This window comes from Copidosoma floridanum, unplaced genomic scaffold, assembly GCF_036245765.1.
Source record: "Copidosoma floridanum isolate Cflo_tuat_1 unplaced genomic scaffold, Cflo_Japanese_pri ptg000028l, whole genome shotgun sequence".
In the NCBI taxonomy this organism is placed as follows: domain Eukaryota; kingdom Metazoa; phylum Arthropoda; class Insecta; order Hymenoptera; family Encyrtidae; genus Copidosoma; species Copidosoma floridanum.
The window spans coordinates 73,013-95,693 of NW_028321905.1; the positions used below are offsets into that span (position 1 = coordinate 73,013).

General features: G+C 35.2%; 1 protein-coding gene across 1 annotated transcript in view; it reads left to right on the forward strand.

Annotated features, from left to right (window-relative positions):
* The window catches only part of LOC106637204 (uncharacterized), a 102,574-nt gene that overhangs the window by 60,881 nt on the left and 19,012 nt on the right, over positions 1–22,681 (forward strand). Inside the window, exon 3 of the mRNA XM_089595768.1 lies at positions 1,177–1,428. Coding sequence (XP_089451894.1) covers positions 1,177–1,428 — 252 coding nt within the window. The remainder of the gene's footprint in view (positions 1–1,176; positions 1,429–22,681) is intronic.

The following is a 22,681-nucleotide window of genomic DNA, read 5'->3' on the forward strand; positions in this document are numbered from 1 at the left end:
ATACCTAATTATGAGATATATCTACATTTCTTGAGTCGCATGTAGTGCTGTTCTATGTTACTGTAGCAAATTTTTGTAGTTTAGTATTATGACATTAATGGCTTTTTGGGATAAGCAGCTTGTGTTTGATTTTTTTGAGGTTTTCCTTTGCACTCGTCGATTTTTCAACATAGCTGTCGTACCATTGCTTGTTCAGTACCATCATAATTACAGAATCTTTTTACAGTGCTCTATAAGATGCAGTTTTGTACGAAGCTTAAAAATTTTCTTCTTAAGCGTGTTTTAAGCTAAAGTAAAGTGTTAAGGAGATATCGAAATGGATCTCACTTAAGTTTCATGAAATATAAGAATAAATAACTGAAATTAAATCAACTTAACTCCAGCATTTTACTCGATGATTTAAGCAGAATTATTTATTTGCGCCTGTCTGTCCAATTAGATTCTACCCACACATACATACGCACTTTCTAAATGACAACTAAGTTGAACTTTCAGCTAAAATTTATACTTGGTGCCTCTATCATAGAGCGTGTGGTGTATTCGAAGAAAAAATAAGGAATAGAAGAACAGAGGAAGGAAATCGTTTCGTCCTTGATCACTAACCGGAACTCATCAGTGTGGCATGATAGCGATCTATTTATAGGATTTTAATTAATTTAATTCTATGAATTAATGATTCTGTCATTTCGGGAGTGAAGATTAAATAACTAAAATATCCGTATTTTGCTCAAAAATTACGAAAACATGGTCGATTTCAGTGCATGGTAGGTAAATAAGATCCTTTTATTAAATCTGAGAATAGCTGTGGTGTACTTAAGGCAGATGCTGCCCCCTGAAAACAGTATCTAGCAAGAATAATGACCAAACTGTATTAGTGAAATTTTCTTGGTGAAAGAGGAGGAGGATTAGGAAAAAAGTAATAAGATGGTACAAGTAAGGATTTAGGATACAAAAATACTCTTGAAGTGTTATACATTGAACTAAATGCAATACATTAAAATTTTTTATTTATTTTTTTCCAAAATAAGCTAAAGTTTCTCTACTTAGCAACGTTACGACATTGTATATGGATTATGTAACAAGTAAGAGCTAAGATCATTTTTATAGCAGAGTAAATGAAAAAAGTTTGGAGTCATAAAAATAATGAGTATTGATACAATCATTTTTTAATTTCAGCTCCTCCCTCGACATTGGTTTTGATCAATTCAGACGTTTTGGACTACAATGTTCATAGTATAGTGAGCCACAAAATTTCTCAAGGAAATCGTAATGGTACAAATAGCCCACCTTTACCACCACCGCCACCTGCAGATCAAGATGAACTATCTCAGTTTGGCCGATTAGTGTCATGTACAGGGACGATCAAGCCTATTGTCCCGGAAGAAGAAGATCTCCCCGGATGGGTTCCAAAAAATTACATAGAGAAAGGTAAGATGATGAATTTTAAATTTTTTGTTTAAGCTATGTCGAGGCCATAATTAATACTACAGCTATGTCCGAATGAAAACTGTTACTTAAGAAAACCAAAAACTTTTTTATTGAAACTAAGGCTCTAAGTACTGTAATGGAGGAGGGTGGGCTCTTCGCAAAAAAAAAGTTGGATGTAATACTTAAGAAAGTTGACCACCCATTAGGGTATGTGTCCCAATTATGGCCCCTTTAAGTAAAGTTCGAGGTTCAATTAAATTTTATACGTAGAAGTCGATAAATTAAAACCATGAAAAAGTAACGCATAGATAATTTAACTTTTTTTTTACAAAATACACTTTTTTCAATATGAAAAAATTGTTTTTTTTCATTATAAGTTATTAAATAAAAAAAAAAAAATTTGTCTGTTTTATGGACCCTCCCAGGGAATTTAGAACATATTGTGGCTCCCCCTATAATGGTCCATGTCCACATTTTGGCCCCCCATATTATGGACCCTGTCCATGTTTTAGCCCCCCCCCCTCCTATTATGGACCCTGTTTTTATCTAGTTTCTCTGTATTTAAGATTTTCTGGAATAAAATAAAGCAGGCTGGATGCCAATTGATTGAAAAGTGGATTTATTTATCAGTTCTTAATGCTTTTTAAATACACAACAAGGTAGTTATTAGTGTTAACCTATAAATTTCATGAAAAATATATTCTGTAATAAAATTTGTTATTTGTAATAAAAGTTTTATATTTATGGTAAATGTATCAGGACTGTTTAGATTTTTTGGTTCGTTTAGAAACAGGTAATTTTTTTGATTTCTCCCTCTCTTTCTTCAATGCTTTCTCTTTTTTCATTTCTTCCACTCTTTCTTTTTTAACTGTAGCTGCTGCTTCTCTAATTTTTTTTCTCATTTCTTTTTCTTCTGAAATTTTTTTTTTCTTATTTTCCTGTTCCTGGAACCACTCTAATCCTTCTTTTGAAGACATTATTGATGGACATTTCGGTTGGATCTTTCTTTTTTTCTTTGAGTTAGCCTGCTCCATTGGCCAAAATAAACAATTTTTCTTATCATTACAACAATCAGCAATTAAAGATTGATTTTCACTTGTTTCACCTACTGTATAATTTTCTGCACTGGCAGATGACTTGTCATTCTGGTCAGGTACAGTGTGACTTTTTCATTAAAGGATGACTGATATGTGGATCAGGTACTGCGGCATTTGTTTCATCGATGAGTAAAAGCTCATTTGGATGAGAAGCTGCAGTACTTGTTCCATCGAATACTGGTTGCTCATATGGATGAAGTACTGCAGAACTTGTTTCATCGATGAGTAAGAGATCATTTGAATGCGAAGCTGAAGTAGTTGTTTTATCGATGACTGCTTGCTCATTTAAATGAAGTACAGCAGAACTTTTTCCATCGATGAGTAAGAATTCATTTGAATTAGAAACCACAGCACTTACTTCCCCGCTGAGTAATTGCTCATTTGTAACGGCATAACTCACTCCTTCAGTCATATTATAAATGTTTCCTTGACCATCAATGGAAAAATTTACTGTTTCACGTAAGTTTAGTGGTAATATTTCAGAGTTGCACATTGTATTATATTCAATGGACTGCAGATTTGTTTCAGCCTGTTAGGTAAATACATGTTTGTTAATTGTAAGTAAGTTATAAATGAAATTGTTAGGACTTCTTTATTACAATTAACTCATCTCAGTTTCAGTTGAAATACTAGTTCTAGCGTTTAAATCAAATTTATCACCACAAATATTAACCCATAATTCAAAGAGTTTTTTGTCATCTGAAGAGCCAGTCCACTCACTTTTACTCTCTGCATGATTTTTGAATAACTGAAGTGTATCTGGACTAATGTACTTTTCTACTGAATCTATAAGCATTGATTAAGTTATATTACTTGATTCTTGTTCATCAGTCTGATCTTCACATGCATGAGTCTGCTGGTTTTCTGATCTAATATATATTTTTGATACATCAATATTTTACATGCAAAAGGGATGCAAGCCACAAACCTTGAAGGCATTACTTAAAATTGATTTTAAATTCATTTTTCAAAATACTTGGCTAAGCAGCATAGCTACATCATGCTTAGGCATTTTTTTCAATTTTATAGTTATTTACAGCTTTTTTCCAATAACTTTTAAATGGAGAAAAGAAACCAACATCCATTGGTTGAGTAATGTGAGTTGTATTTGGTAAAAGTGCTATGAGAATAATTCCATGCTCATTACAGAAAGTACTGAGTGTATGAGTTATGTGAGAAGCATGGCCATCAACAAACAACAAAACTGGTAAAGCAATTGGTGACTCTACAAGAAAAGGATAAAACTTGTTTGCCACATACTCATAAAAAATCTGTGAAGACATCCAACCTGATTCTGAATTTGCAACAACAAAGTCTTTTGGAAGACTTTCATATATATGACTAGGTACTCTCTGATACTTTAAAAGAATAAGTATAGGAGCAATTATTCCAGCAGCACTGGCAGTGACTAGCAGAATAAGATTTTCTTTTTCATTGTAATTTACTACTTTGTACACATTTTTGCTACTTTTGGCTGCTAAAACCTTACCACCTTTTGGGTTCAACATTACAGACGTTTCATCAGTGTTGAACACTCTAGAACCATCTACTATATTCTGCAATCCTAAGTTGTCCAAATACTTGGCAATATTTTCATGCCAATTTTTCAATGAATCTTCAGTTACTGTGGCTCTGGCAAGTGAAACATTTTCACTCTATCTCTGTTTTAAGTTTGAATGTCTCTTTTTAAACCCTTCAAACCAATGACCTCCAGGTCTATTATCAGTGAAAGGATTTTCCTTTTTTTTAGATTTCAGAAGCATAGCAACACTGTCAAGTAACTGATCTTTTGTAATGGGACATCCCAGTGACACCATTTTAAGTATCCAATTTACGAGACTTTTTTCTTCCTCAGGAGTCAATACAGTTGAAGGCCCAGGCTTCGGTTTAGCGTGCAGATTTTGAATTATGTTTCGTACCGTCGATCTCGGAACATTTAAAGATTTACATGCTGTTCTTAAAGGTGTTCCGTCACGTACTGCAGCTACGGCTTTTTCCAAGTTATCACTATCATAATTACATCTCTTTTTTGGATTTTTACTCATGATTTGGCTTTTATAAAGAACTGCACTGTTGAGATCAAAACAATAAGTAGGATAGTGGTTGCTGACATAAAGGTTAAGGTGCGGCGAAATCGAGGGGCCATAATAGAGACAAAGCCGTCAATAGTGCCCGTATTGTGGCCCTTCTAAAAATAAATATTAAATAAATTTTTAAATTCCCTATTTTGTTTTTATTATTTTTTTAACTCGTATTTAACAAATCAACAATTTTTTAATTCTTAAATACCTCTTTTATTATTTACAATAGCTGTTCAAAAAGATTAGTTTCTTACAATTTTCAACAAGAGTCGATGCATAGAACAGTAAAAAACTTGTCGTAACTATTTAATCCATTGGATAAATTTGTAGTAATATTTACATGCTTTTATATTTCATGCTAACGGTAAATCGTAAACCGAGTAATAATTACGAAATTTTTAGGAAACTGTCAGTTAATCCAATCAAATTATTTCTTGAAATTATCAAAAATTGTATTATGGGGGGCCATAATAAGGCCAGGGTCCATGATTGGGACACATACCCCTAGACAATTTAGCAAAAATCTTTTAATTTTAGTGAAGTTACTCCCTAATAAAAAATTAATTAACTCTTTATTCCCTTTTTTTAATGAATTATTTCTTAAATTATTTATATATATATATATATATATATATATATATATATATATATTCTAAAATTCTTTATCTATTTATTTGCTTTATTAAACTTCATTATGTTCTATCAACTCTGATGTTTGCATTATATTTAATGATTTTAATCAAGTAGCACAATAGCACCGCACAGGCGAATTTGAGAAGCATGCCGTGGTGACTGCATACATTGTTTACTTTTATATTTAATTACCGAATTTTCAACCAAAGAAAAAACTACTTATTACTATCTTACTACAGTGTATCTTATGCGATATTACATTGTGTCAGCTGAACTATGGTTTTTAACACAAATATCAGCATGAAAACTGTGACAACCTAGTATATGATTGCTTAGTATACACAGATTGCCAAAATTTCTTTTCTTCTTCCATCCTCAGACTCTAGCGTGACTATGCCATTTATCCGCAGACTGGCCATAGTATTGTATTATATATCGATACTATCGATACTACTATCCATTTTTTATGTTAACAGATAGTTAACCTGCTCCGGGAGTGTTATGCTAAGCTTTGTTCGACCTAGTGATCCGGGGTGCTCAGAACATTAGGTACCAAAAGAATCAGTTTGTTAAAAAAAAATAGGTAGTCCAGTACGAGTCTCAACATTCGCCTTCAGATTCCGCTACATATAGGTAAATGGTATTATGTATGCATAATGCCGTGTGCGTAGTATGTCACACATGCACACACATATGTATGTGTGTGTAACTTGTGTACAAAAGTGTACAGTTTGTGTGTGTACGTATGCGCGTATGTGTCTATGTATGCTCTCGTGTGTGTACCATCTACTGTATACATGTGCGTGCATGTACGGATGCAATACACACTTACACTAATTAATATTGTTATTTTATTCAAGAAAATTAATACAAAAATTTTGTACACACAGCAGATCGATGCAGACAGTTAATGTTAATTTTACGGGATCTTATGAAATGGCGTAATTTCCAAATATCAAGGAATAAGCCATATCTTGCAAAGAAAGCTAGATAGATCTAAAATAACGATTTTTACAAGTTTTTCGAAGTAAAAAAAACATTGCAACGCACGAATAGAAAGGTATTTAAAACAAATAAAAAGTCGAGTTGCCTTGGCAATATTGTACTGGATGGAAAGTATCAACAAATTCAATTACTCGCATTTAATACTTACCGATCGATAAATTAGAGTAAATTCTAATACTCTTGCATACCATATGAGAAAGGTGTTGGACTGAAAAATCGCCAAAAAAGTATAAAATGTAGCAATTGAGAAGAGGAGTTGCCGAGACCTCGATGGCAAAATTGGTAACGCACTTTCCCGGTGAGAAAAGAGTTCCAGGTTCAAGTCCTAGTCGAGGTGGAACTTTTTTTTAATTGCTGCGTATGACAATTTTCTACAAACGGTAGTTTTAACTAAAAAAGTCAAGTTACCTTGGCAATATTGTATTGGATAGGAAATGTCGATAAATTCAATTACTCGCAAGAAAGGTGTTGAGTTATGCGAAAACAGAACCTCAAATTTCAGTGTGTTGCATATTTCCTATGAATTCAAAGTGAAAAATTTAAGGAAGAACTGTAGCATATTTTCGAAGTCATTACAAATTTTAAAAAACATTTTTCATTTTTCTGCCCCAACATAACCTTAGAAATTATTTTAGTAACGTAAAATCGCTAACGGGAAGGTAGATAGATAGACTCAAGTAACAATTTTCGTGTGTACGTGCGTGTGTCTAATTGATATAATTATATTTTCTTTCTGGAACACGCATCTATAAACATGTTCTTCACAAACTTTCTGAAACACGCATCTATAAACACATTTTTAAACATCCATAACTTCCAACCTCTCACTTTTTCATATACAAACTCTTGTGCCCTGAGTTGATTCCCACATATTTTGAGTATTCACAAAGTTCTCACTTTTGCGGTGTGTCACATGTAACGCACCCTGTTTTTGTGATTGCTTTTTTATAAAAACGAAAAAAATGACTTTAGTGCAATCACTTTACATAATAGACGAAGTTAAAAGAGTTTGTTCTACAGTTTAATATAGGCTCTTACAGAAGTTATTCATTGAACTTTGTTGAAAGTCATTTTTGGAGGGTTGTTCTTTAAATTTTTTTTATTTATTTGTTGATTTTCAATAAGCTCATTTTTAACTAGGAGACATTTCGAACTGCTTTTGAAAAGTTTGAATTCATTTAAGTGGCAGTTTAAACACTATATAATTACTAAATACAATTAAATTACTAAATCCTGTAAGAACCTACTCCAAATTGTAAGCTTAAATCAGTTTTTCTTCAAAAACATGTTTGGAAGAAATATTCAAAAATGTATACGCTCACAAAACATTCTTCTTCAAAAGAACGTAGCGTGAGGGGTGGAGGAACAACGAGTGTCTGTTAGGGGTTGTGCGGGGGGTTGGGGGTAAGGGAATTTCATAGAATGCTCTAGACAAAAAACTGTATAAAATAGGTAGATATTCATGTATCTTCCCGGATGACATAGTTCTCCGAGTGAAGTATTTAACATAAATCTTTAACAGCTCAATTCTTTAATTTAATATTTAAAGCGAAGTCGCTGAAACCGTTGTAATCGCTAACCGCAAAAACTACTGAATCGATTTTGCTAAAATTTTGCACACCGATTCTTGACACTTACTAAATGATTTTAGTATAGTTTTTATCTTAAAAAATTTAATAACAGTAGCAATAAATAAGCTCGAAGTATTGCAGAAATACACCAGCTTTTCACTTTAGTTTAGTCAGATCCGCTAGGTGGCGTTGACACAAAATCGAGGCTACCTGCTAAAGAATTGAATAAGTGTAGTTATAATATGCCGGAGCGTCTCGAAAACTGATGCAGTCGTCCTCCGGTAGTTCATCGAGCTGCATAGAGAATGTAGATGATAGTCGTACAGCTGCATATCCCGGTCACGGACAGCACTCTTCTTTAATGGGCAAGTGACCTAGGTCTACATTTGTCCTGAATCTCGACGAGTACCACCGATAAAAAATTATTCTAACCGATGACGTCTCTGGCGTAATACCAAGAGACGTATCTAGCCAGAGCACAACCTTCTCCAACTCTTCAGAGGGTGTGACCGTTTCACCATCCGGCCTGGTGCCGTCAGAGAATTTTCTACTTTAAATGCAAGCCAGGTAAGACAGTCCTGAAGAGTACGGGTAGACACAACGGCCACCATCTTAGTGATTGTCCCAACGGCATACCTACAGAGGAGGTATTCTCTAGGCCCACTTTCTTGACTAACGATGAGCGATTGGTTATCTGGGAAACGACCCGAAGACGAGATATTCTTTGGTCAGCGGTGTACCTCCCTCCATCGTGGACTCCGTACACAGAGACTTTAATGGGAAGAGTCAAGCTACCCGCAGCCAGCTCTTGATCATCAAGAATAATAACAAGGAATAGCTGGAAGTTTTACCACTGGCCGTATTCAGGAGCCATTATAAGTATTTACGTCCCCTACTTAACCATCAATCTCATCGGTTCTTTTAAGGGCCAGCTGAGTTTAAACTACCTTGCTAACAAATGCATTTATACTACCATTTCCGGAAGCGATTCGTCGATTAAAAGATTATGTTAATGAAAGACGGTCACTCTTATACCAAGTCAGTCATTCACTGACGGTCGTCACGAACGAAGTTGTTCTTCGCAGGCTGAGAACCCTGGTGACCGACGACCCTATATTACCCTCTTGACTCTTAGCATTCAATCAGGAATCACCGATCTTCTTAAAGGTCTGCGCTGGGTGAACCTAACAGTTATAAAGGGAAAAAAAACTTGAGCCAATGGGCAGTCTCCAACGGGCAATCATCACGAACCAACCTCCCCATCTAAGATCACCAAAACAACTTAGTCTGCAAAAAAAGGTGCTTTAGACACCAACGTCTTTGATGTTATACCACGAGACGTTGGGAAAGATCTCTACAACTACCTCCAAAGCTTCAGACATTTTAATTTTTCTTCCGATCAGTCTGGGGCTTCAACAGCAGGCCAGAGAAGATCACCCTGAGGTATGCAGGCAGTCACAATTACTGTAAACTGCAGTCAAGAAAGAGTTTACTTAAGAAGCTCACCGTTTTTTTTTAGGGCCATTGGTCGTCGAACTACCTTGCCGACAAATATATTAGAACTTACTAAAGTTGACAGAAAACAGCCTTCACAGGTCACAAAAAACTTAATCATGCCAAAAGTTGCAAGAGGGTGAATTGGAAGGAAAACTTTAAATGTATCTAATGAATACAATTTTAGGCATCAAGAAACTGACTCAGAAAATTTATCGAGATTGGAACAGCAGCGTCAAAATCGACCAATAAAGAATCCATCCATTACGTGAAAGATTAGCTTCTCATTGTACCCTCACAGTAATTTCTTAACTCTTTCAGATTTTTAAATAAGTAGAACATGTATTTGTATTTTTGTGGCGATAAAAAATGTAGAGATTAAGCTCCAGGACTTTATTGCCCTGGTAATAAAGTTGTGAGATAAGAGAAATTTTTTTTTCTTTGAATATATATTTTTTGTGAGCCTTGAATCTTTCCAACTTTAAAAAATAGCCCTATTTATAGATTATACGGGAAAACTGCAAATCAACGGCCTTTAAAGGCCAACGATTATTTTATGATTTAAGGAATGCGCGGTACTTTTCAGCATAATTAAATTTTTTTTATTTTTACAGCTTATTATTTGACCAAAAGAACTGTATGGATTCTGAACACATATATTTTTAATAAGAAGATTTTTGTTCTGAGAAGTGTCAGGAACAGATGTAAAATTTTTTACCGAAAAAGTTTTACATTACATGTTAACACACTACAGTGTTTGATTTAGGAAGTCTCGGGCAAAGATAAGACGGGGGGCTGCTAGTAATATATATTAATAACTAAGTAAACGTTTGCAGATACCGTATCCGTTACTCTGACTTTATCATTTTTAAAGAAGACACTTCAACACCATGAAATATACTTCTTCACTGCTCAGGACGAGAATAATTGGACTTTATGTATACGAATTATTAATAATTGAGCCATTCATATAACTATGAGTAAAATCAGATATAAAGTTACATTAATACCATTTTAATATATAAGTATATGGGTCTTGGTGCGCTCAACTCCTGTTCGGTAATATAGTTGATGTACTGTATTTATGCACGACGTTCTCACGAAGTTTAACCATCGTGAGTACTGAACTATTTTTTTTCGTTTTTTTTTTTATTCGTTTTTCAAGTTTTTGTTTAGTGAACTACATGAATGTAGTACTAACGTTTATAGAGCTTCGTTCTTCCTACGGGTCTGGCGTTCCCCTTGTCACCTGAGAAATTGTGTTTTTATACTCATGTCATGTTTAAAGAACTTCGTTCTTACCGTGGGTCCCAAGACCCATTAATCCCCCCTGGTTTGTTGTTTTGATTCCCTTTATATTTTATTCATTTATTTAATTTTTTGTTTTTATTTCTTGTTTAATTTTGTTTTGTTTAATTTCCTTTTTTTATATTTTTTTTTTCATATTTCATTTCTTTTCTTTTCATATTTAATTTCATTATTTTTTTTTTTCATTTTTTTATACTTCCTTTATTTCATTTTCTTTTTTTTTTATATTTATTTTCATTCTTTTGTATTCCCTTTTTTTCATTTCATTGTTTATTTTTCTATTAAATATTTTTCTAATCTTTTTTTATTTAATACTTTTCTATCTTATATTTTTCATTCCCTTTTTTCGTTTTTGTCATTTCTCGTTTTTTTTTTCATATTTCATTTTATTATTTTTTAATATTACATCTTAATTGCTTATATTTTATTTCACTCCATTATTTTTTTTTTTTTTATACTTAATTTCATTACTTTTTTTTCTTTTTTTTTTCTTTTTTTTTTTTATGTATTATTTAGAATATTAATACATAATTTATCATGAATTGAATGTATTATCAGTGAATGCATATAAAAATGGAATATTACAGTTACAACCCACACGATAAGTATAAGAAACTGAGTTTCTATAGTCGGCAGCGCTCGTAGCAGAGTGGGTAAGGTACTGGACTCATATGCAGGAGGTTGAGGGTTCAAATTTCTGAAGTGGAAAGTGTTTTTTTTTTTTTTTTTTTTTTGGCAAGAATTGTAAAAGAAAAAATTTCTAAGTTAAAAAAAAATTATTGTGAGAAAATAAAATTAAAATTTGTTTAAAAATTAATTGCTTGGGTGTGTGAAGGGGAATGGTGGGCAAAGGTGTGCAGAAGAGTAGCACGGCACGGTTGGCGGCAGATATACATATATTGTGGGAGGAGGGGAAATGTGTAGAGAACAGTAGGTGAGGAGGACGATGTAAGGGGGGAAACTTGAGAGGAGGAGACTTCGGGTAAACCACTTCCGTTTAAAAAAATCTGTCGGTTTTAAAATTTCAGCCCCCCGAGTACGCGACATAAAGAACTTTGTTCTAAAAATGTTAATTCTTCATTTGTCTATGTATCACCTGATACTTATGTACACAAATTTAAATAACGCCTCATTATACAACAACTATAAATAAATTCCTTTATTAAGGAGGTTAACTTGCAGAATTAGACAAGTAATTTTAATGATATTTATTGTGCTGTTAGATGTATACATGTTTATAACAAAGTTTTGTAATTTTTTCATTCCTCGTAGAGTATGATGAAGTTGGAATAGTCTTTTATTTTAAAGGTTAAAAATTTAAGCATACTAAAGCGTTGTTAACATTGAAAGGTAAAGAGAGTTTTCAAATAATAAATAGTCATGCTTCAGAGAGCGGCATTGGCTCAGTGGTAAGCGTGCTTGTAACTGATTTAACGCTGTTCTAAGAGTCGTGGGTTCGATTCACGGTGAATGCAGATTTTTTCAAATACTGTTTTCATCTGGAAAAGTACCTATGTAACCCTGACTGTTTCATGGCGGGTTCTTCCGTGGAATTTTCCTCCAGAGTTATTCCAGGGGTTTTTCCTTGCCCCACAGTTCTGCGGGCCTGAGTGAATGCAAAACAGTACTAGGGCTATAGGTAGATATTACCGATGCATTAGGCAGAGATCGCCAGCTTTACCGGTGAGGAGTGGTCTCTAAAAAATGGGGCTTCTCCGGGGATACTAATTAGCTTAGATCCGGTGCTTTAGCAGAGAGTGCTGACTTGACCGGCGAGGAATGGACGTCCTGAAATATTTGAGTCCTCTCCGGGGAAAGGCTACACAGTGGCGAGTAAACCGGTGCACCATTGATGCAGAGAGTGTCAGCTTAACTGGCAAGGTGTTTCACCGGAGATACTCACACTGTGCCCATAGATGAGGTATGATATTAGTAAAAAAAGTTGAAAATAGGTGCGGCAATGCACCCCCACACATGGGTGGTGAGTGGGTGGCCCCGGCGACTAGGCCTCAAAGCTATCGCTTTGTTGAAGTTTGAAAAAAAAAATTGTTATTGCGTGGTAAAAAATATTGCGAAATTACTGTTATATTTGTGTGATGTCTGTCATTAAGACAGCGAATTTTTCATAAAATAGTGTAGTATGAATTTGTTTGTGATTTTTGGTAAAAGATTACACGAACACTGGGGTTTCATAAGACAATCCTACTTTTTACGTGTTGATTACATCAAAGTGTCAGTGATTTAAGCTTTGAAAATTTTTATAGCTATATTATCTAATAAGTGTAGAGAAAATAAACAGTTGAAGTGTGTATATCAACCTCTTATTAATGTTTGTGTAATTATAGCTCAAACTTTTGATGGTTGAAATAGGCTCGATAATCGTGTCATCTATCATTTTCAGAGCAAAAACTGTCTCATATTGCGCACATACATTTTGTATGAAAATGTATTTTTCATCACTTGCAAAAGCATGGTATAACAAATAATTGTGAGTCGCTCTTACTAAGAAAAATGATTTACACGAAATTCTCATTGTGTTCAACATATTACAAATGGATTAACTGGTCTGTCCGTAAAAGACGTTCTCTTGCCTAATTCTAAACCAAAAACTGAAATCTTGGCTGTCTCAACACAATGGCGCTTCTTCAGATATGCCTTTACAACGGATGTAGTCGACATGTTTCCACACTTCAATATCCATCCTGATGACACTAAGTGGCAGAGCATCCTCTGACAAGCTGACAGTTTGCAGTCAGTTCAGGAATTTACGACTGCGACAACGACATTTAGAACGGCTCCTGCTTCTTTTAGAGACTTGCGGGTTATAAAACAGCTTACACTAAAAGGAGAAAAAATATACCCAGAAGCTGTTGCCTCTTTTCGTTATTAGTTATAAGTCGATGACATTTTTGTTTGCTTGGATGATCTAGAGAGAACCCGAGAAATTAAAAATCAGCTTAACTTGCTGCTAGAATCTGCAGGCATAAAACTAAGCAAGTCAACCTTACTTACTCAATGGACTCCTTTCAAACGATACGTCGAGCGTGGTGGTGAAATCTAAAGAGGGGGTACCAACTCTTTGCTTAATTTTGAATACACCAACAGAACACTTCACTTTCTGTGCGTCATCTCCCTCATGTTTAATTTGAATCTACAAAGTGTGCAATGCTGTCTGAAGTCGCAAAGTTGTTTGAACCTCTAGAGTTTTTAGCTCCAGTGATTGTTGTCCCAAAAATAATGATACAGGTACTTTAGCGTAACAAACTGGATTGGGACTAATTTTCTGTTTAACCTGTTACTTCAGCGCTGGCTCCTTTTTGTGATGACCCAACGCACGTAGCTGATGTCTCAATACCATGGTGGACTGACTCAACTACTGCTCACGTGTGACACCTTTACGGATTCACTGACCCATCCAAGCACGCTTATGCAGCATGCCTCTATGTCGTGCTTCCAGGAAATATGATGACGCTGCTTGTGGCCCAGACAAAGGTAACCCTATTAAGAGTAGCTTCGTTTCCAAGGCTATAGCTGTGTTGGAGCTTACTCCTTACTAGACTTGCTACACTGTTACTGACAAGTCTTCGCCAACCACTAACAATTGTCAATTCTTAGACCGATTATCAAATCGACTGGCTTAAGAGACAGCTCTGCAAGTGGCCGATTTTCATTGCAAGTTGGACAAGCGAAATCATCTCTTCTTTTCCAGACGCCCTTAGAGGTGTGTACGGTTGGCCTAGAATCCAGTGGACTGCACGACTCAGTATCTAACGACTTGCTAACGCTTGGTTTCTTATCTATGGTGGACTGGTCCAGCATGGCTCGTAACACTTGAGTCTCTCTAGCCACTTGACGAGCAAAAAGCTCATGCCTTTTTTTGCGGAGGCTTTGCCAGACACGCACAAGCTTCAGGAACCAGTTGAATTACTTTGCTTATACTCAATCAAACTCACTTAAATAAACAACAAGTTTTTTGAAAATTCTAAGATTTCTTGCTCCCATAAAACGTCATCAGATCAATACCAAAATAACTCGTGGTCTGAAAAATAGCGAGTTCCGAACGGTAGTCAAGGTCAATGCTGCAAGGATGTTTGTTTCAAAGCCACCCAAATCTGTCAGTTTGCTGACGATAGACGATCATTCTGCCTAGAAGCTGTCAGCTAACCAAGAGGATTGCTCAAGAAATGCATTGACCAACTATTTATAGTGGGTCACATTTTGGATCACTCGATTTACGAGAGTTATTGCCATAGTGTTTCACCAATGCGTCTTTTGCGTACGACACAACGCCAAGGGTGCAAACCAACGAATGGGACAGCTCCCGGCGTGTTTTTTATCTCCGACTCGGCCATTCACTGTCACGAACTTGATTACGCGGGCCCTCTGCAAATCCTGTTTTCTAAAGGAATAAGTGCTAAAAGTACTAAAGATAACGTGTTAATTTTTACATACAGTTAGTTAAGACCATACATGTTAAGGTGGTATTGGACTTAACAGTTGACGCTGTCTTGATAAAGTATAGCTGCTTTTGTGCACACAGAGGCACTAGCTCTACCTTGATTTCAGATATCGCCTTAACATTAAGGGAGCTTCTCTAGAACTCAGCAAGTTATTCACCGAGTCATCTGCATTTGTCGAGGGGGTCAACAGCCAGTTAGTCATGAGAGGGGTAAAGTGGATGTTCGTACCTTTTTAAGCGCCACACTTTAGCAGTGTCTAGGTGTCAATTGCCAAACCCTTTAACCAACATTTTAGGAGGTTGATTGGCAACTTAACCGTCATATTTAAGGAGGTTTTGACATTATGTGCGAAAATTGAGGCCTGTTTAAACTCATGGCCACTCTGTCCTCTCAGCTCTGACGATGCTTCAACTATGGCACTGACCTTAGTGCATTTTCGTATAGGGTTTTTCTTGCTAGCCTACCTAGAGCCCTACTCTGAAGATACAAATCCGTCAAGCAGAGTGAGCCATTGGAGACTGCTGATCAACCTAAAAAACTCCTTTTGCGCCAGGTGGAAGAAGGAGGTGCTGCATTATATGCAACTTTGCAACAAATGGCTCAAGCCCCAGCTAAATTTACAAATTGGCGATATCATTTTCTTAACAGAAAACAACGCTTTTCTAAGCCATTGGTCATTAGGAAAGGTGATTCATACTCACGAAGAGGATGATGGCCTGGTGCGTGTAGTTACAGTTCAGACAGCCACATCCACCTTCCAAAAGGTGGTGGTCGATTTGGTAAAACTACTCACAGAGTCGGAGTTTTAACTTTGTTATCAAAAGTACTATCAAGTCAAACCAGTGAAAAAGTGTAGTGAAAGTGACAATTGACTGAAAAGGACTTTGTTTATTGAGTTTTTCCACTATTCACACTATTAGAATATTCAACTAATTACATATTGTTCGTATCTCCTTTTTTTAAATTTAAAAATTGAACTGAACTATTATTGCTATACACGATAAATTGTGAATTCTATAATTTTGCCAATCGACGCTTTTCATTCAATGAATCTAATTGAAGTTAAAAAAAAATTTTTTTAAGCTAATTTGTTTGTGTTTGCTTCTTTTGTTTTTATTTCTTTCGATGTACGATGACGCGTTACGGTGGGCTGCTTTGGTAACGTGAGAATCCAGTCAACGGCGAGCCCAAGCAGCACTATTACTTTTCTCCGTCCATGGGACATCGGTGAGGGGTTCTCGTGTGTGTCATGAATATAGTAATTCTCATACTATAGTTTTCTACGCTGCCCAAGCTCAACTGCCTATACACACGCACATACTAGTACTCTTGCTGCCCCAGATCCATGAATGCTCGTGCCTTCTAATGCGGTGATATCCGGCGCTAGTCTAACTTTGCCAACGATCCGGTGTCTGAGCAACACCAGCGTGAGAGCCTAGCTTCTACTGCTGAACTGTGACATTTTTTTCCATGCACACTGTTCTTTTCAGTGTGTGCTCTCTCTCTCTCTCTCTCTCTCTCTTTCTCTATACTTTTTTCTGCTTCTGACGTGATTTTCATCATTTCCGGCATAGTGAACCACTTGACGCTCGTTCAAGAAAGAGTTCTTGTTATTTTTCACTAGAATCAACGATTCACTGTTTGTGGTCATACATGTCGTATACATTCATTTAAATTAAACGGATACAATGTTGAAAAAGTTTAATCATATACCTTTCGTAAAAAACTTTTTATTTTCTAGTTAAAATTATAGTTGTTTGTTGATTCCAACATAAATCTTTCAACTTATCATTCTCTTAGTGCATCCCAATTATAGTCGACTTATTCTTTTCACAATACTTGAATATTTGTAATCTTACTTATGCTCCTTATTCATGGCCGTTTTGAATAAGTATTGAGCAAACTAAACAGAGCAGTAAGCATGTATAATGTGAAGCGAAGTCTATGTACTCGCTGATGAACTGATTTATTTGTAAGTTTAATCAGTGTCCTTAGTGATAGGATAGCAGCCCAATTATTGAGCCTCTACAACACAAATAGTAAATATTTTTGAGAGGTACGACGTTTAAATCAGAAATCAAGTATCAATACAAGAAATATAGACTTAAAAACTGTAAATGCAGTTATTACTTTAACACATTTTACACTAAGTAACAAAATATTTCTTGTTACCAAAGGAAATGCAAGTAATGTAAATTGAAAATACTCAAATAGGAAATCATATTAATTCTGCGAGACATACAATTATCTACTCATATTTATTTTCTTAAAATTTTTTGTTCTGTTAATACTATTGTCAGAGGTAAATGTCGTTCTCCTATGTTAAAAATTTCTTTTTAAGACTGTTTGCATTGCAAAAAGTAGAAAAAAATTTTTTTGTATAGTTTTTCATTCTATTCAAGCACGGACTGAACTTACTATGGGGACCATGCAACATGTGCCTAGTAACTTATTTAAAAAAAATTTTATCTTTTTTACTGAGCTGTGTAGTTTCTACGTGTAGATTAAATGACGTTACTGAAAAAGTTTTTTTTGTTGCACGTGACAATTACAAATGTCAAAATCTAGCTTGCAGTGTTTCCTACAGCAGAAAAATTATTTATTTTCAGGTATGTGTGCAATTACATTTTACCTACATATACACACGCACTTTCTCCATGAAAAGAAGCTTTAACATCTGTTAAGATTCACGCTTAATAGCTCTATTAAGGAGCAAGAAGTTCATGGAAAAGAAAAATTGAAGGATAAGAAAAAAAAGGTAATCGTTTCGTCCTCAAAAATTTTTGTTATAAAACACGACTCCAAATCCCACGTTGCTTGCATCTGTAATCATGACTACAGGCAGTAGTAGATCATAAGACATTAAAACCTGTGGAAAAACCGTTATATTTTTTAGTCTTTAGAAAGCTTTTTTCGTATCTGGAGTCTATTTAAATGGCTTTCTAAGGAACATATCTTGCAGTGGACGAGCCTTAAGAGTAAAGTTTGGTATAAAGGCACTGTAACAAGTTACCTTTCCAAGGAAAAGCTCTATGTCTCTGAGGGTAGAAGATTTGAATGCATTTAAAATTGCACTGATTGCCAGATTGCTGAAATATTTACTGTACCGGTGCCACGCCGTAGACTGCTCTGGTTAGGCATTTTAGGCTATGTATTGGCGTATTCAGCGTTAATGCCGTACTGAATTCATTATCGATTGTGAAGTGTGTATGTGTTCATCTGTAATATCTTGGTAGCAGAGGATTTTTAACCCATGAATCCTGTTGAAAATATTCTCTTGATTCTAGATTGGATCTAGATTTGATAGGGTGCTAATTAGTTACAATTTATGGATTGAGTTTGTGTTTATAATTACCGAGAATGACGTCGTAATTTTCGGGTCTTTGGAGTGGCCAACGAATTAAGAGCGTCATTCAACTCTGTTTCCATATGCAACCATGTGTAATTTGCATGCACAACCTCAGAAACCTTACTGAATTCTAGAGCCTACTGAAAACGTATAAAATAATCCAATACTAACGTGCCGTCTAACGCGTGGTATGGCTGGAAAAAAATGGTTGTGACAATAAGCTTGTACCTTACTCCTATATCTGTATGTATCTCCTGAGACTAATCGTGTACGAGGCACAATTAAACACATAAATATATACTTAGTTAAATAGAGTCCTTTTATTAACTGAACCTCACTAAAGTCCTGGCTTACTTTTAATAACTTGTAGAAAAAAGAAATAGCACAAAAAACCGTGAAGAGACTGGTCACTGGATGCGATTACCTTTTAAAGTCAGAGTAGGTAGATCTACTTTTTTTTCTTTTTTTAAACTATTACATAGCTTTCATCATAGGCTTTGAGCGCGGCGACCGAATCCAGAAATTCCTTAACGAAAAAAAACCTAACACCCCCCACTCCGCTTAGTATGTAGATCGGCCGAGCGTTCGAGATCGGGACAAGCTGCTCTGACATCGGACGAATACGTAAGCAGCTGTTTGTGAGAAAGTATATAGGTGTGTAGGTATCTATCATATCTTCATAATGCCATACTCACCGCATGTGCACCCCGTAAGTATCCATGTAGGTATATATGTATACATAGGTGCACCTTTGTAAAACACAGTGAATAGTGTCCTTGACTGCGGAAGAAAATTAAACGTGATCGTGTCAGCTTACCGTCACTGAAACTAACGCCAGGTGTTGCTAAGTAGGTGGCGTGCTGAAATCGGGTGGTGCGAGATTTAAAAATAGAAACCCTTATAAATAGAATATAAACGTGATAAATTCGGTAATCCCGTAACCTAATCAATTCGAATATTAATATTCACGCTACTAATTAATTAATTAGTCAATTGCTAATTAATATTCTGTTTAACTATTATAAATCATACTTAAAAAAACATATTTATATCATTGTTAACATTAATTTTCTTTAAGTTTTTATAACGCAGTGAGTAAGAATTATTTTATCCAAATGTCCTCGTGGCTTATTAATATTTGGAACCATAAGATTTGATGATTTCAAATATACAGGTAAATATACTTATACTTCAGGTTAACAATCAAAATTATCAGTATTATAATCTACAGTAATATTTTGTAAAATTCACTAATTTATTATTATTTTTTTTTTTACTATTAAACTACGTACAAGTTTAACATCTTTAATTTGTGTAACTATTCGATTAAGATGTTACTGGTTATGCAACAGGAAGAGATTTGAAACATTCAATTATATTTCTCACAATTAATCTTTAATGATATTAGATCTTGCTATTTTCTTATTCTTCTAGTATTGACGTGTCAAATATTAATCGATCGTTTTTTCTGGTAGTTAAAATTAACCATCGTTGACTGTTTCACGAGCTATAAAAACTTTTATTTTCTGTCACCACGCTCAAATAGTGTAACTTGAATTAATATCAAAGAAAAAACTTTAGTTGATAGTAAAAAAAAAAAAAAAATTCTGCATGAATAAAAAATAAATAAATAATTATAATTGCCTAAGTTGATGAAAAATGCTACGCAATAGGTTTACCGCGTCAGTCTCTGAGTGCCACATGTCTGGATTTTTTTTTATCGGGTTACTGCGACAGCCTACTGGCCTAGTCGCTGGGGCCACCCACTCAACACCCATATGTGGGGATGCATTGCCGCACCCATTTCCAACCGTTAGACTAATGTTATACCTTATCAATGGGTACAGTGCGAGTATCTCTAGTAAAACCTTCGTCAGTCAAGCTGACACTCTCTGCACCAATAGTGCATCGAGTCCACTCGCCACTGTGTAGCCTTTCCGCGGAGAGGACTCCATATTTCAGCACTTCCACTTCTCGACAGTTAAGCCGGTGCTCTCTGCCGAAGCATCGGATCCAGGCTAATTAGCATCCCCGAAAAAGCCCCATATTTCAGGGACCACTCCTTGCCGGTAAGGCCGATGCACCCTGCCTGGCGCATCGGATCCGCTAATCCCTATACCTCTTAACACTGTTTCGCATTCACCCAGGCCCAAAGATGTGCGGGGCAAGAGAAAAACCCTGGAATTACTCTGAAGGAAAGTTCCATGGCAAAATCCGCTCCCTAGAACAACGTTGTAACACTAATAAGCACGCCTACCACTGTGCCAACGTCGCTCCTTAAGTAGATCTGTTGAATTTTGAATTCAAAGAGAAGAGATATCTCGCACTTTATTTTGAAAAAGTACAATGTTAATTAAATACAACACACAATATGCAATAATCAGTAATTAACATTTCACGTATTTAGCATTACTATTGTTCTTGATGCAGTAAATACTTGAAGCAGAGTCGTATTAAGGTGAATAGTATTGTCTAAAGAATTATTATTACCATTCGTACCAAGTATTTTCGACCCTTCTTCAGTGTACTCCAGTAAAGTGCGATGAATAAAATGCTGTTCCTCGTCCAATTTTGGATTCGGAGAAATGTAAATTGCTGCTACGGCTATGTGTAGGCCCTGTCTAAGTTTGTATAAGCACGCACAAATATTTTTAACAAATGAGCGCCTAACATTAACATCGCTAACGTGTGCAATATTTATTTCAATATTTGGAGTCATAATATTAATAATATTATTATTTTGGTAAATAGCTACCCTATCTTTTGGAACAGTGTCTTGTTTAAATTGCACAATATAATTGAAATTAGGTGTTTCAATGGGATTATCATGCGCTATGCAAGTTTCAGCAAGAAGTAACACATTTGTTTGTCTCGTAACTGAATTTTGTAAATCGTATTAGTGACTATTTAAATTTTGGCAATTGAAAGTCATTATTGAAATGCCATTTCTATTACTAATGAAATCCAAGACACTTTGAGCTGTCGTCTGAACACTATTTAAATACAGTCTTTCGAATTCTTGCAACAAAGATGCAGTTGATGCAGCTTGCCTTTGATTATGATAAAACTTGAATGTAGAATTATTGTTTTTTTGTCGTGATATACAATTTTTCAAATTAGTCACCCGAGAGAGCGCAACATAAATGAGTTCCTGAGAATGTGATTTACTATACTCATACTCGTATACTATTTCCTCAAAAATTCTACCTTGCAACTTTTGTATAGTTATAGCAAGAGCTGAAGTTAATGAAAAATGTTTGCGTTTGGCTATACATTTATTTTCATCCGATTTTAATGAAATATTTGCTGTTCGTAATTCAATGGGAACAGCAAGACTTCTGACTCTATTTTGCACTGCTAGAAGGGCTGCTTTTTGCCTTTTTTTCTACCCACTTTATCTGAACCACAAAATTTCAGCCAAACCCTAATCAATGTGTTACTTTAATCAAATTCTAGATTTACCAATTTCCCAACAGCACCATTGCATACACCGTCAGTAACGTCGATGTTGGTTGTCATAAGATAATGCTTTCTAACAATAAAAGTAATGTGATAAAGAAGTCCTCCAGTGTCAATAACAAATTTTTTTTGTAATTTAAGTCTAAAATTAGCTTCTTGCTCAGTACTTTTAGTGCCAATAATGACGTCTACGGACGATGAAAGAACTTTGTCTTCACATTGGCTCAAAATCGAATGGTTATAGGCGGCAACATCTTCATTTTTGAAAAATAAACGAACTTCATCAAAACATAATTTAGCAACGTCCTCTTTTTTGAAAAATCTCGATTCAATAAGTTGAAACTCATGCTCATCTAGTACATATGTATTACTTATTTTTGTCAAAACTTTTGAAAGTGCAACATTAGCTTGTCTCATTACTGTGGTAAGTTGATAAAATTTTAATTTTTTCCATAAATGCGGTTCAATTATGTTCGTTGTGATTGTCTTGTAAATTGGTGTTGATCTTACCGGTGGAAATGGCCGTAAATGTCCGATCAAAATAACATCTATACTTCCGAAATCTGTTTTTTCCTGTTATTTGTTTTAGACAATTATTAATTTTGTGTAGAAGTTCTGCACTAATCATGCTTATTTCATCAATAATTAGTACTCTGACATATCTGAAGAGAGATCGATACAATTGCAACATTTCTGATGACAGAGGCAAAAGTTTTGAAAGAGAAATTTTGAGAGCTGTATGAACAGTTGTACCATCAATAGCCAAGGCAGCTTTGCCGGATGAAGCACATGTAGT